General features: G+C 45.8%; 1 protein-coding gene across 1 annotated transcript in view; it reads right to left on the bottom strand.

Annotated features, from left to right (window-relative positions):
- Positions 1 to 1506: 1506 nt before the first annotated feature.
- Positions 1507 to 14212, bottom strand: part of ESAM (endothelial cell adhesion molecule) — a 101347-nt gene continuing 88641 nt past the window's right edge. The window contains exons 3-7 of the mRNA XM_081843340.1: positions 10007 to 10214; positions 8561 to 8716; positions 6407 to 6529; positions 4904 to 5042; positions 1507 to 3954 (exon numbers count right to left, since the gene is read on the bottom strand). Of these exons, the coding sequence (XP_081699466.1) occupies positions 3486 to 3954; positions 4904 to 5042; positions 6407 to 6529; positions 8561 to 8716; positions 10007 to 10214 (1095 nt within the window). The 3' untranslated portion in view covers positions 1507 to 3485. The remainder of the gene's footprint in view (positions 3955 to 4903; positions 5043 to 6406; positions 6530 to 8560; positions 8717 to 10006; positions 10215 to 14212) is intronic.

Below are 14212 nucleotides of genomic sequence, written 5' to 3'. Positions count from 1 at the left end.
TGAGCTACACCCCTTCTGTGATGTATGTATGATGTTTCTGGGGGTGGTCCCTCTGTAAGGGAATAAGGGCAGATTTTCGTTTATTACAGTGGACATGGGTGCAACATGAAACTTGACTTGACACATTTTGGCGTCCTACCTAAGGTTATGAGTTCGAATCTGTGACATCTGGATCAGGTGGCATTGTGAAAGTCCTGAACCTGCGACTGGACTCAGGTAATGGACTGGATGACAGCCAATAACCTGAATCCCAGCGAGATGGATGCTCTGCATTCGAGTGTGCCTAGGTCAGGGAAATTGTCAGTTTGCTTGTTCTATATGGGGTTGCGCTCACTCTAAAAGAACAGGGGCGCAGCTTTGGGGTTGCTCCTTGATTCAGCATTACCTCTGAAGGCTGAAGGTCTTATGTGTGTGCAGAAGTACCTGCTGTCAGCTTTGGCTGGTATGCCAGCCACAACGGTGGTCCAAGTCCTAGTAGCTTCTGGACCCAATAACTGCAACATGCTGGGGCTTCCATTGGTTAAGAAGCTGCGGCTGGCATAAAACTCTCCTGTGTGGCTGTTCTCTGGGGCACCTATGGACAACTTATGACACCCCTGTTAAAAGTGTTGTAAAAGGTAATAAAAAAGGTAAAGGAGCCCTGGACAGTTAAGTCAAAGGCGATTATGGGGTTGCAGCGTTCATCTCACTTTCAGGCTAAGGGAGCTGGCGTTGTCCGCGGACAGCTTTCCGGGTCATGTGGCCAGCAGGACTAAACCACTTCTGGTGCAATGGGACACCGTGACGGAAACCAGAGCGCATGGGAACCTTCCCACCACAATGGTACCTATTTATCTACTTGCACTGGTATGCTTTTGAACTGCTAGGTTGGCAGAAGCTGGGACAGAGCAACAGGAGCTCACCCCATTGTGAGGATTTGAACTGCCGACCTTCTGATCAGCAAGCCCAAGAGGCTCAGGGGTTTAGACCACAGTCCCACCAGTGTCACAGCTGCCAGTTTGCTACTGTGCTAGATTCAACATTTTGCTACGGGTATATAAAACCCTGTGCAGTTCCAGACCAGGGCATTTGAGAAGCTGTCTCTCCAGCTAAATCCCAACCTGGTCACATACACTTTTAGCAACATTGTGCTAACAATGTTAGATTGTCGATATTTGTTGAAAACTTTTCTTTTCACCTCAGCCTTCCCAAATCCATCTTTTAAAATTCCTGCTGTTTTTAATACCTGCCAGTACCATTCTAGGATCTTTAAGCGATTCCTTGATAGTTTAGTTAGTTTTGCAGTTTGCTCAGCTGGGTTCAGAATTATTTCCAATTGCCCTCTTAAAGCTTGGTTTCTTATTGAAATCATATGGTTGCAGTTTTATGTCAGACACCTTTCAAGGTCATTTACCCTGAATATTTAAAATAGATACTTACAGTAAGAATAATGAATAAAGCAATCTGCTTCAAGGTGGAACTGCTTTCATACACAACAGGCCACAGAAACAAACACTTTCCCCAAAGTTTTTTTTTTAATATAAAAAACAAATACTTTTATTTATGAAAAATAATATGTTTTTCAAACTGTACATAAAAATATTTCAGTGTCATCCTAGCTTCTCATGTAACAGAAGGGTCTCATTGCCATTAAAAAAAATTAGCCAGCATGAAAATGGTTAGAGGACTTTAGCCAGGATTCACAGACCTGTCGATATCTATAAGTATAAATTATGTGCTAGATCTACTTTTATAAAAAAAGAAAGAAACAGAAGATCAAAAGTCCATTGAATAAACATAATTGCACAATATGTATTAAAATACTGAAGGCGCCCTTAGAGAATCCATTGTTAGGATATTCTGATATAAGGTTACATACAGGTTAGTTGCAGAAGCTTTTGGGAAGGGCAGGAAGAAGAAACATCTTATTATTGAAGATCCCCAAGGCGGAATTGTTGACCAGGTACAGTTCCTCTGTGCATCACAAGGGGGCAGAAGAAACCAGCCAAAAACTCCCCGTTCCTAAAGCCAAAACTGCGAGGATTCATCCAAAACTGGGCTTCAAGTTATTGTGGGAGTTTTTTTAGGAGACGGGAGAGGCTCAGTGACACAAGGAAGCTGTTTAGAAGGGAAAGTCTATTCAGGGGTTACTCAGAGAAAACAAAGAGAAATTGCAGGGTAGGTCCAATGTCTGCACTACAGACACTCCCCACTCTTCCCAGCATTTGCAAATCAATTTTGAAATAGCTTTAAAAAATAAAATAAAAACTATTTGCAGTTGTAAAACTTGCATTTCTTTCCTTATTTAAAAATAGCAGTAAAAGTTGGTCACCTAAATGGCAACGAACAGAAAAGCCAAGGGAACCCTCCCTCCCTTTGCTGGCCACTTTTGTGCAGGGGGATTCCTGCTCAGTGACAAAGCAAATCACAGACTCTCTGCCTAACCTGCCTTGTCTCCCCTCCCAGGGACCCTTGATAGCAAACAGAAAATGATCCAATTTGCACAGCAACATTCATATCTGAGTAACTGGGAACTGCAGGTGGCCAAAGGGCTCTTGCTACTTTGAGTGGCACCTACACTAGCCAACAAGGTTGGAATACTATGGACACCCCATTTCACCCCCCATTCCAGATAATAATAATAAAAGCAATTTCAGAACAGAGACTGGACTACCGAAGCTCTTTGTTCAGGGCTGGGTGTGCTCTGTGCTGAGATAATACAAATTCTGCAGCAAGAGACAAGCTACGAACACTCTGCAAAGCAAACTAATGTGCATACATTTCCTTTGCTTGCATAACTCATTCTGCTTCAGCCAAGTTATGGAAAGTGGCCAATGATCTAAAGGTGCGCCAGACACTGGATATCCTACAGAGCCCTTCTCTGACTCTGAAGAATCTCCCATGGTCTAGAAACTTGAAAAAGGAGAGGTGTCGTTCTGCAGCTTTCCTGTGCTAACTCAAGTTCAGAGAACACACACCCCTCTTCCCTTTGACCTAAACTGCAATATTTCCTGCAGAGCACCCAATGCCCTCCAATCCTTTTGGGCTACTCCCAGGAAAGGCGGGTCAAGGAAGCACCTCACTCTAGCTGCAGGTTTCAGATCTGCCCTGCCACGTTTTCCCCCAAGTCAAGATAGCCAATCCCAGCACAGCTGCTTCCTCCAATAAGAGAGAGAGAGAGAGAAAGGAATGAATCACATCCTGCAAAGCAAAACAAGGACCCACTGGTATTTGTTTGAGTAGATGCCGCCACTGCTGGACACAACTCGGGCACCAAGAGGAAGAGTTCTGAAAGGTGTTACGAAAGGCCCGTCTCACAAGTCTTTGCAAAGTCTCATTGATGGTGGTTCCTTGAAAACTGCTCCTTTGAAGGACACACCTGCAAAACCTCACCCAGGAGCTCTGAAGGCAGGCAGGCAGGCAGGCAGACATCCCAGAGCCAGTGCTTCCAGCCTCTCTGCATTGCATGGGATTGCTAGAACCACTTGGAGGGTGCCGCCAAGCCCTTACACCAAGGATCCTGCTTGGCTCTGAGCAGGCACCATGACGGGTATGGCCCCCATGCGGCTCAGGGTGGAGGAGGTGAGCCCTTGGGTGGGGGCGGCAGGCTCGTGTAGTCGGGGGGCCTGTGGCTGAGCCCCGTTTGTCCTGTGGAGGGTGTTCCTATGGATTGGCACATTGGCGTGGTGGCAATGGACCCCATTTGCCATGGGCGGGAAGTAGAGGGGCAAGGACTGGCTGGAGAGGCTGGGCGTCGGCGTGTGGGTCCCGCCGCGGTGGTTGCTGAAAGGGGGCTTGTAGCCCACCGTGCTCCCAGTGGCTGTGGTGATGGAGGCCGTGTCTGAGGGCGGCTTGGACGGGTAGAGTTTGTGATCCCGGGTCGTGTTCATGGAGGACAAGGTGCCGTTTTTGGAGACGATATCAGAGCCAGGACTTTTCGCCCAGGAAAGAGTCTTTGGGGCAACAGCATCTTCCCTGTGGAGGTGGGGAAGGGGGGAGAAAAAGATGAACTAGTGAGGGGAAAGGAGTGAGAGGAAGAACCTTTTTAGTTTCCTGTTTCTGTTATGAAACAGGTGGTGTAACCTGATCCTAGGGCCAGCTTTTATTAAATCTGTTTATAGGTAAAGGTAAAGGGACCCCTGACCATTAGGTCCAGTCGTGGCCGACTCTGGGGTTGTGGCGCTCATCTCGCTTTATTGGCCAAGGGAGCCAGCGTACAGCTTCCGAGTCATGCGGCCAGAATGACTAAGCCACTTCTGGTGAACCAGAGCAGCATGCAGAAATGCCGTTTACCTTCCCGCCGGAGTGGTATCTATTTATCTACTTGCACTTTGATGTGCTTTCAAACTGCTAGGTTGGCAGGAGCAGGGACTGAACAATGGGAGCTCACCCCATCGAGGGGATTCGAACCTCCAACCTTCTGATCAGCAAGCCCTAGGCTCTGTGGTTTAACCCACAGCGCCACCCGCGTCCCAAATCTGTTTATAGATGACCACAATAATTTACTGTTTAGGAGCTACCAATCTTTTCCATGTATGCAGACGGAAATATGTTAGCACAATACTGGAAAACAACTACTAACTTAACTCTAGAGGTATGGTGGCCTAGACTATGGAACAGCTATTGTGGATATGAATGTAAGAATATCAAATGGAAATCAACAATGCATTGTACCCAAATGAATTCCAGGGAAGGGAGAAATAAGGGACAATTTCTCCCTTCCCTGAGGTTCATTCAGGTATAATGCGTTGTTGATTTCTGTTTGATATTATTGCACTTGTTTCTTTCATAGACAGCAGTCTGTTCACTGGCCTTCTGCTGTTGCGTTTAAAAGTATTTCCAAACAGATTTTAGCCTCTTTAGTCGTGTCTGGTCACAACTTGCCTGCCTTGTGTTGCAATTTAAGAACCTCGTTTTCACTCACTTGATCTCATTGGCCATCTCCTCCTGTGATTCTTTCATCTTCCTTCTGTAGAAGAGCATCTGGAGTGGAAACAAAATGATCAGGCCAAGTCCAATGAGGGCTCCTATGACGGCACCAGCCACCATGGCTCCATTGATCGCTGCAAAGGGAGTCACAGCAGAGAGAAAACAGGAAATGGTAATAAGAGTGGGAAGAGAAGAGATTCCAGGATCATAGACGTGGGAAATCTGATAGGAACATAAAGAAGGGCCCTGCTGGACCAGACCAGTGGCCCATCTAGTCCAGCATCGTGTCCTCACAGTTGCCAATGAGATGCCTATGAAAAGCCTGCAAGCAGGAACTGAGCACAAAAGCGCTCTCTCTCCTCCTGTGGTTTCCAGCAACTCGTCTTGAGAAGCATTACTTCCTCTGACAGTGGAGATACAACACAGCCATTGAGAATAGTTGTCGGGCGGCAGAGGAACCAACCCCCACAGCAGGTTGCCAGGAACGGACAAGACAAGGAAAAGTCCTTACCATCTGCTTTTTATTCAATATTTACAGAGAGAAGCTTGGGAATGCAGCCTCTCAGAATAATGGTATTGTCCCAAGTGAATCTCCACCCCCTCCACCTCTCCCACTTCCTCTTGAGTCATCGCTATGGGCACTGAAATGTGCCCTCTGCCTTTGAGCTCTTTGCTCTCCTACTTTCAAGGCTCGCCGGAGTCTGGGAGGTGTGTGGGTGTGCCTGGAATTCTTTCCGAGTCCATCAGGTGTTGCCCCCACGAGTGCTTCTCCTCCTCCTCTTCCTCCTCCTCCTCCTCCTCCTCCTCCTCTCCCATTATTTCCCAGCTTTTCCCTTCATCTGCCTCTGTGATCTCCCTCAAACCCCTGTTGTAATTCTGAACTGTCTTCTTCTTCTCTGGAAGGGTCAAATTGGGGAGGCGGTCTCCACCATTCCTCCTCTGCCCAGTCGCTGACATTGGTAGAGACTCAGCTACACCTGTCAATTATAACGTTTAAAATGTGTTATAAAAATGTGACACCAGATGGCGCTATAGAGCAGCAATCTATTGTCAACAGTAAATTGCATTGGGAGCTATACAATGGACCCTCTGGATACAAACTTAATTCGTTCCAGGGGTCCATATGTACCCTGGAAAGTCTGCAACATGGGGCACCACTTCTGTGCATGCACGCAGCGTGATAGAACACTTCTGTGCATGCGTGAAGTGCGCAGAGTGCTTGTGTGCATGCACATATAGTGAAACCCACAAGTATACACTTCCGGGTTTGCCACATTCACTGTATAGTGTTTTAATAGCGTTTTTCATATATGTGTTGATCCAGCCTTGATCTGGCCCCAGAATGCAGCACAGGCCCTCTTCTCCTTCCCTAGTCATGTAAAAAATGTGCAGCAGGAAAAGAATCTGGGTATGGAAGGGTTAAGAACCCTTGACGCTTCCATTTCCGTGCAAAGCGTTCACTAGCAGCTCTGTAGGGTGAAACCAAGATTGCACTCACGTGGATACACCTCCAGGGCGATGGTGCAGCTGGAAAAGCCAGCATCGCTGGAAGCATTGCAGAAATAGGTTCCGGACATACTTGCCGTGAGGTTGTTTAGTCTCAGAATCCCCCTCTTGCGGTCTGCAAAAATTACAACAGAAACAAGGCTTCAGAACAGCAGCTTATTTCGGTTGGGATCTTGTTTTTCATCCAGCGATATTGTCCTAAAAGCATGGAATGAGCTCTGCTAAGTCAGGCCAAAGGTTTATCCAGACCAGCTTGCTGTTTTTGTACCGTGTGAGATGCCTCTGTAAAGAACACAAGCAGGGCAGGAGCACAACACCCACTTGCTCCTGCCTGCGAATCCCAGAAACTGTTATTCAAAGGCATACTGCCTCAGCTGTCACAACCAGTAGCCCTGGATAGCCTTATTCTCCAGGGACAGATCTACACCCGTTGTTTATAACGTTAAAATGCATTATTAAAATGAGACACCAGAGGGCGCTGCAGAGTGGAGACCCACCGACAAAGGGAAACTGCCACTGAACCTTATAGAACGTTCAATTTAATAACATTTAGAAGATCAATGTAGATCCAGCCCAGCTGTACACAGGCTGTGTTTGCGCATAAAGCCAAATCATTATTTGTCAATTCAGAGACAAAGCTGAACCTCTCCTGTACTTCAAACATCTTTACGTCTAAGTTAGGCTTGGGGAACCTGACTCCAGCTCCCATCAGCCTCAGTTAGCATGGCCAATGATCAGGCATGATGGGAGTTGTAGTCCAACAATATCTGGAGGGTTCCCCCTCAAGCCTGGTCCTTAAATGTAGTCTTTGCTTTCATCTGTGCAAGGGGTATTAACTCTCTGTAAACTGCTTTGCGGTTTATTTACAATTAAGCAGTGCACAAATTTTATGAAATAAACAAAATTTATTAATTAATGACCACTTGAGCCCTTATAGTCCATCTATAAGCGCTGAGATCCTCCAATGGGGCACTTCTAGTGGTTCCCTCACCCCTTATGTTTGGTTGACCTTCACTAAGGACCGAAGTGGTAGACCCTGCCCTGTGGAACTCCCTTCCAGTACAGATTCATCAAAAACCGTCCCTCCCTCCTTGCAACGCCTTTTAAATACTGTCGTGCTTTAGACAGGCCTTTACAACATGAGTTTTTCTTTAAACCAAGCAGTATGTACTGATGTTTTATTATAGAACCATGCAATTGTAGAGTTGGAAGTGACAATGAGGATCACCCTTGCAATGCACGAATCTTTTGCCCAACCCATGACGCTGAGATTAAGCATCTCATGCTGATTTCTCAAATTCCATCTTCTAGATATTTAAGGGCCAGCTGTATTTGTTTTATATGTTGTAGGCTAGGTTGTTATATTTTATGAAAGAGTGGATTTAAAATACTTTAAAAGCTCATTAAGAAATTTGCAGAATGCTAGTGCACGACTAGCATTTTAAGACAGCATCTTAAAAAGTAGAGACATCACCTTGCCAACAAATGTCCGTATAGTAAAAGCTATGGTTTTCCCAGTAGTGATGTATGGAAGTGAGAGCTGGACCATAAAGAAGGCTGATCGCCCAAGAATGGATGCTTTTGAATTATGGTGCTGGAGGAGACTCCTGAGAGTCCCGTGGACTGCAAGAAGATCAAACCTCTCCATTCTGAAGGAAATCAGCCCTGAGTGCTCACTGGAAGGACAGATCGTGAAGCTGAGGCTCCAATACTTTGGCCACCTCATGAGAAGAGAAGACTCCCTGGAAAAGACCCTGATGTTGGGAAAGATGGAGGGCACAAGGAGAAGGGGACGACAGAGGACGAGATGGCTGGACAGTGTTCTCGAAGCTACAAACATGAGTCTGACCAAACTGCGGGAGGCAGTGGAAGGCAGAAGTGCCTGGCGTGCTCTGGTCCATGGGGTCACAAAGAGTTGGACACGACTAAATGACTAAACAACAACAACAGCAGTGCACGACTAAACAACTAAACAACAACAAATTGCTTGGGCTCCCCAAACCCTCCGCACCTCAGTCCTCTCCCTTCTGAAGTAAGCCTACCCAGTTCCCCCAAACGTTCCTTACAGGACCTGCTTTGCACATCCTCAACTATCTCCGTGACCCTTCTCTGAATCTGTTCCCACGTGGACATATTTATTTCCTACCTTGCACAGGTTCAAAGAAAACTTGATCGGTGGGTCCAGTGCGTCTCCAGTTGTACTTGGGGACAGGCTTGCCAAAAGTAGAATTGCAGGTCATGGTAATGTTTCCCCCGACACGAGGGCTTCCGTGAATCTGACACTTTGGCAGGGATGGAGGAACTGCAAAAGCAAATAATGAGGCTTACAAATCTGTATCAAGTGGCCCATAGTTAAGGAAGGTGAATAAGATGGAAAATTATAACATTGCCATCTTCTGGCCACAAACAACACTGCAGCTGATTCTGAATAAGGAGAGGGAGAAATCCATTCAGTTTGTATTTTAATGCAAACCTATCTAATTTGGTGCCTCCCTTGCAGTGGCGTAGCGTGGGGGGGTGCAGGGGGGCCCGGCCGCACCGGGCGCAACATCTGGGGGTTAGGGTTAGGAGTAGGGTTAGGGGGCGCAAATCCACGGGTTAGGGGGCGCAAATTACTTGCCTTGCCCCGGGTGCTGACAACCCACGCTACGCCACTGCTCCCATGCACTGAAATGCAACTGTCATTTGAAATTCACACTTGCCCCATTTTTGCAGTGCAGATCTCCAACAACTAAAATGTGTACTGAAAAAGCAGGTACCTTGGAAGTTGAATGGAATCTGTTCTGGAAGTCCGTTCGATTTCCAAAACTTTTGGAAACCAAAGTGCGGCTTCTGATTGGCTGCAGGAAGCTCCTGCAGCCAATCAGAAACCCGATTGGACGTTCGGCTTCCAAAAATAGTTTGCAAACCGGAAAAGTCACTTTCGGGTTTGTGGCATTCAGAAATCGAAACGTTCGAGAACTAAGCTGTTCAAAAGCCAAGGTACGACTGTACTAGGGGAAAGTGTGCACCAAACACATACATTAGTGAAAATAATGTGCACAAAATCTTTATATGCTGGAAAATTGCATGCAAAGATGCAAATAATAGAAGATATGCACACAAAGGCAGATGTGCATTTTCATGAGAGCATTAGAAAAAAGGGCGGGGGAGTTCACAGGATTAGGGTGTGAGCAACAGAAATTGACACATTTGTCAATCCCAAATTCTGATAGCATTGGCAATCATTGTAGGGCTGTGACCACATCAGCTACCTCTCTTGAAATCCTGACTGCTTTGATTCTTAATGCCTTGGTTCATATTGCCCTAGTGACACTACAGGGGATAAACCTTGTTGCTACGTTTTTGTTTTAAAAATATTTTCAAAATTTGTCTTTGTAAAATGTTACCACCCAGCGAAGAAGAAAACCTACGCCCAACCATTAAGCACATTTGTGATATGAAATTGTGATGCAGAATTTTCTTAGGAACTCAGTCTGGTGTGCTAAAATGAGGGCTGTAAGTAGCTGCTTGCCTAGTGCCCTCGGGACAGTAGGAAATACCTCTAAGCTCAGGTTCCCCCAAACCCACAGCAAGCCAAGGCTCAATTCACCTAGGACTGTAAGGTTGATGAGTCCAATGTTTTGCTCGCTCCCACTGTTGAGGAGGTTCACTGTGCACATGTACTGCCCTGAGTCGGCTTCTTTGGTATTATTAATTGCAATGGAGACATTATTGAAAGGCATGGGATAGAGGAAGCTGAGCCGACGGCTGAAATCCGAATCTACCACTTTTGTCCCGCCGGTCATGTACACCATGATCTGAAAGGCAGAAAAGACAGGAAAGGGATTTAATACAACAGCATTGCCAAAATAGGAAAATAGGAAAACAGAGAATTCAGAGTGACTAAACACAACAACATTTGTATACTGCCCTTCATCCAAAGATCACAGGGCGCTTCACAACAAAATGATAAGAAAAAAATACATAATCCAAACAAGAACAAACCAAAAGCTACCAATCCCATAAACTTAATGCTAGCAAAAGTAGCTTGAAGTTAAATGGATGTTGTTGTTTTTATTAACAATATCTATATGATGCCCAATAAGAAAGTTGACTGTGTTGAAGTGTTGGAAAAATGACCAGTACCTGGAGGAAATAATAATAATAATAATAATAATAATAATAATAATAATACATTATTTATTTATACCCCACCCATCTGGCTGGGTTTCCCCAGCCTCTCTGAGCAGCTTCCAGCAAAATATCAAAAGCTTCCCTAAACAGGGCTGCCTTTAGATGTCTTCTAAAAGTCTGGTAGTTGTTTTTCTCTTTGACATCTGGTGGAAGAGCGTCCAACAGGGCGGGTGCCACTACCGAGAAGGCCCTCTGCCTGGTTCCCTGTTACTTGACTTCTCGCAGTGAGGGAACTGCCAGAAGGCCCTCGGATCTGGACCCCAGTGTCCGGGAAGAACGGATGTCACAAGAAGGAGAATTGTATGTTGAAACAAATGCTGTGGTGCCACAGAAGGTGATTTGTTTTATAAAAGAACCACAAGGAGGCCGATTGGGTATATAACTTCTTAGGCCAGTGGTTTTCAACCAGTGTGCCGTGGCACCCTGGGGTGCCTTGAATGATGGTCAGGGGTGCTGAGGTCAATACTGGCCTCAATCCCTTTTTCTTTCCCTCCCTTCTCTGATGCCTTCTTGCATCTCTGGCTCCCAAAGGCTTGCACACAAGGGGTTGTAGCCAATGCTAGTTCTACTGAAAGTAGCCTCATTGAAATCAATGGCCTAAGTTACTTAGGTTCTGTTATGAGTTTGGGGTGGGGGTGGGGTGCCAGACCTGTCTAATCCCTGGATCCAGCAAGTGTTAAAATCTACCATATTTTTTCACTCTATAAGACGCACTTTTCCCCCTCCTAAAAAGTAAGGGAGAATGTGTGTGTGTCTTATGGAGCAAATGCAGGCTGCGCAGCTATCCCAGAAGCCAGAACAGCAAGAGGGATCGCTGCACGGCGCTCCCTCTCGCTGTTCTATCTTCTGGCTTAGCCGGGCGCAGCCTCTTCAGGGCAGCAGTGACGGGCTGCCCTTCTCCCTCCTGGGGAAAAGTCTGCAAAGCGCCGCACACACGCTCCACGCGGCTCGTGAAAGGGAGCGCTGAACAGAGCCTGAGATGCATACAGGCTCTGCTCAGCACTCCCTTTAAAGAATTTTATGAGGCAAAAAAATATGGTAATCAAACCTTCTAATTTCTGGATCCAGCACAGATTCCATTGCTGGAATAGCCAGCCTGGTAATGGCCCACTAAAGATGAGTTGTTAAGGGAACACAGGGAATGGCTCTGTGCCAGAGGGCAAATGGGTGGGCCTGCCTCCCTGGTTGGTTGGTTGGTTAGTTGGTTAGTTAGTTTATTGAATTTATATACCGCCCTATACCAGGAGGTCTCAGGGCGGTTCACAGAAAATATCACAATATATAAAATCAAAATAAGAACAATAACCCAATAACACTCTCCACAAAAGAGCCACATTTTAAAAGGGTATGGGATGCCAATCAGATCAACCAAAGGCCTGGTTAAAAGGGAACATTTTTGCCTGGTGCCTAAACGGGTATAATGAAGGCATCAGGTGAACTTCCCTGGGGAGAGGGTTTTACAGTTGGGGAGCCATTGCAGAGAAGACCCGTTCTCATGTTGCCACCCTTCGAACCTCTTGAGGAGGAGGCACACGAAGGAGGGCCTCAGAAGATGATCTCAGGGTCCGGGTAGGTTCATATGGAAAGAGGCGGTCCTTGAGGTATTGCAGTCCTGAGCCGTTTAAGGCTTTATGGGTCAAAACCAGCACTTTGAATTGGGCCCAGAAACTAATCGGTAGCCGGTGCAGTTGGACTAGGATAGGTGTAATAGTTGAGAGTTTTGTAGTGGAGCAGGCAATTGTTGGTTTCTGTTTTGAATCCAAGGCTATGGCTATGAGAGAAGCAAGTCCTTCTTGGAGTGCTAATGCTGTGAACCCCTAAAGCGGAGGCTCAGGTAGTATATATGTGTAAATAAACCATATATCATAAAGACACCACAGTCTCCACTGTGCCTCATTCCAAAGAAATTCAGACTCTAGGTAAATGCCTGGGACCCCTGGGATCTTGCATCGCTCAGAGATTGGGGTGGAGTGCAACAGTTCATTAATTTCAATGAGTCAGCTCATTGAACTTGGTATGTGAAAATGTACATCAATAAATGCATACCTTTGAAAAAAAGATGCATATGTCACATAAAATCAAAATATTGCGATTGATTTTTCATCCTTGAACATTTTTGCTGCTGGCTACAATGAAAGCTACCCTGGTGCTGTCGTATGTGCAGAAAGCTCCCCCCAAACCTCTACAATGTTTTTTGTTTTGTTTTGTTTTAATTATTATTATTGCCACTGATCTCTGATTTGTTGTTATTTTGGCATCATTTCCTGAATGTCAACAAGAGAGGGGTTTTTTTTTTTCACTCCTGGGGAATTCCAACAGGATCAGGAAATGGGAGCAGAAGTTGACGCTGGTCATGTATTCCAGAATTGAAATCTGGAAAAGAACTCACGGTTGGAATGGAAATCAATCTAGTCTGTTGTTGTTGTCTTCAGTCCTCAAACAGCATGGAAATGGCAAGAGTCCCAACCCCCCCCTTCATATAAATTGTGTCTCCCTTGCATTTAAACAAATGGTGTGGAAAGAATTATGTTAAATCCAAAATTTACACAACCAATTCTGTAAAATAGTGTGGGCAGTGAGATGAACTGCAAAGCATTTGATGGAACCTGAACTGCGGTGGAATGGAAACAGCGCTGCTTGTGGCAAAGCAAGGCCAGGAAGGAAAACATGGCCCTCTTGCATCCACACCTGTACTGCATGGTCCTGTATGATCCTCCACCAATCTGGTGCTCTCTATAAATTTTGGTCCCCAACTCTGTTTAGGGAAGTTTTTGATGTTTGAAGTTTTATTCTGTTTTTAGTGTTCGGTTGGGAGCCACCCAGAATGTCTGGGGAAACCCAGCCAGATGGGTTAGGGTTATCATCATCATCATCATCATCGTCATCATCATCATCATTATTATCAGTGCCAGTCAACACGGCCAAATATCACCTGTGATGGGAGATGCAGGACAACTCCACTCCCTGCTGAACTTCCACTGAAGACATTTCTATTTCAGCTGGCATTTTAAGTACTTTTTTAAAAAAATGGTTTATTATATCCATCACAGCCTTACTGTACACTGCTTAGAGCAGAGCTTTTCATATTGGTGACGCATGTTTTAGCTATACATCATTTTGCGACACAGTAATTCAGCTTTACTAGCAAACCGGAGGTTAAATGAACGCCTTTACAGCTCTGGGAGTAGTGTAGGGAGCGTTCATGCGACACACCTATGCACTGCAGCCGACACACTTACATGTCGCGACACACCATTTAGAAAGCTCTGGCTTAGAGGGCTATGGTGTTTTAAGCAGCATATAAACTGTTGAAATAAACAAAATGAACAATAACCCAAAGCATCTTGTGCAATCACGGAAGGCTATCTTATACAATTGAGGACCACACAGCGATTGTCATAGAAGGATGCGCCAAGGACGTAGTGGGGGGGAGGCTGCCAGGGCAATGGCCTCGGGCAGATTTTTCTGGGTGGCACATTTGGCTCCTAACCGGACAAACCACTCAGATCAGATCCCAGCATTGCAAAGCAACTCTGGGCTGGCAGGGTAGCATGAGAAGAACGCAACAGCCATGTGCCAAGGCTGGGATGGAAGGGCGCATGGCTGTTGTGTCTTTCTCATG

This window comes from Podarcis erhardii (assembly GCF_964252035.2).
Source record: "Podarcis erhardii genome assembly, chromosome: 16".
Lineage (NCBI taxonomy): Eukaryota > Metazoa > Chordata > Lepidosauria > Squamata > Lacertidae > Podarcis > Podarcis erhardii.
Note: the sequence above shows the minus strand (reverse complement) of the source record. Positions and strands in the feature narration are given on the sequence as shown.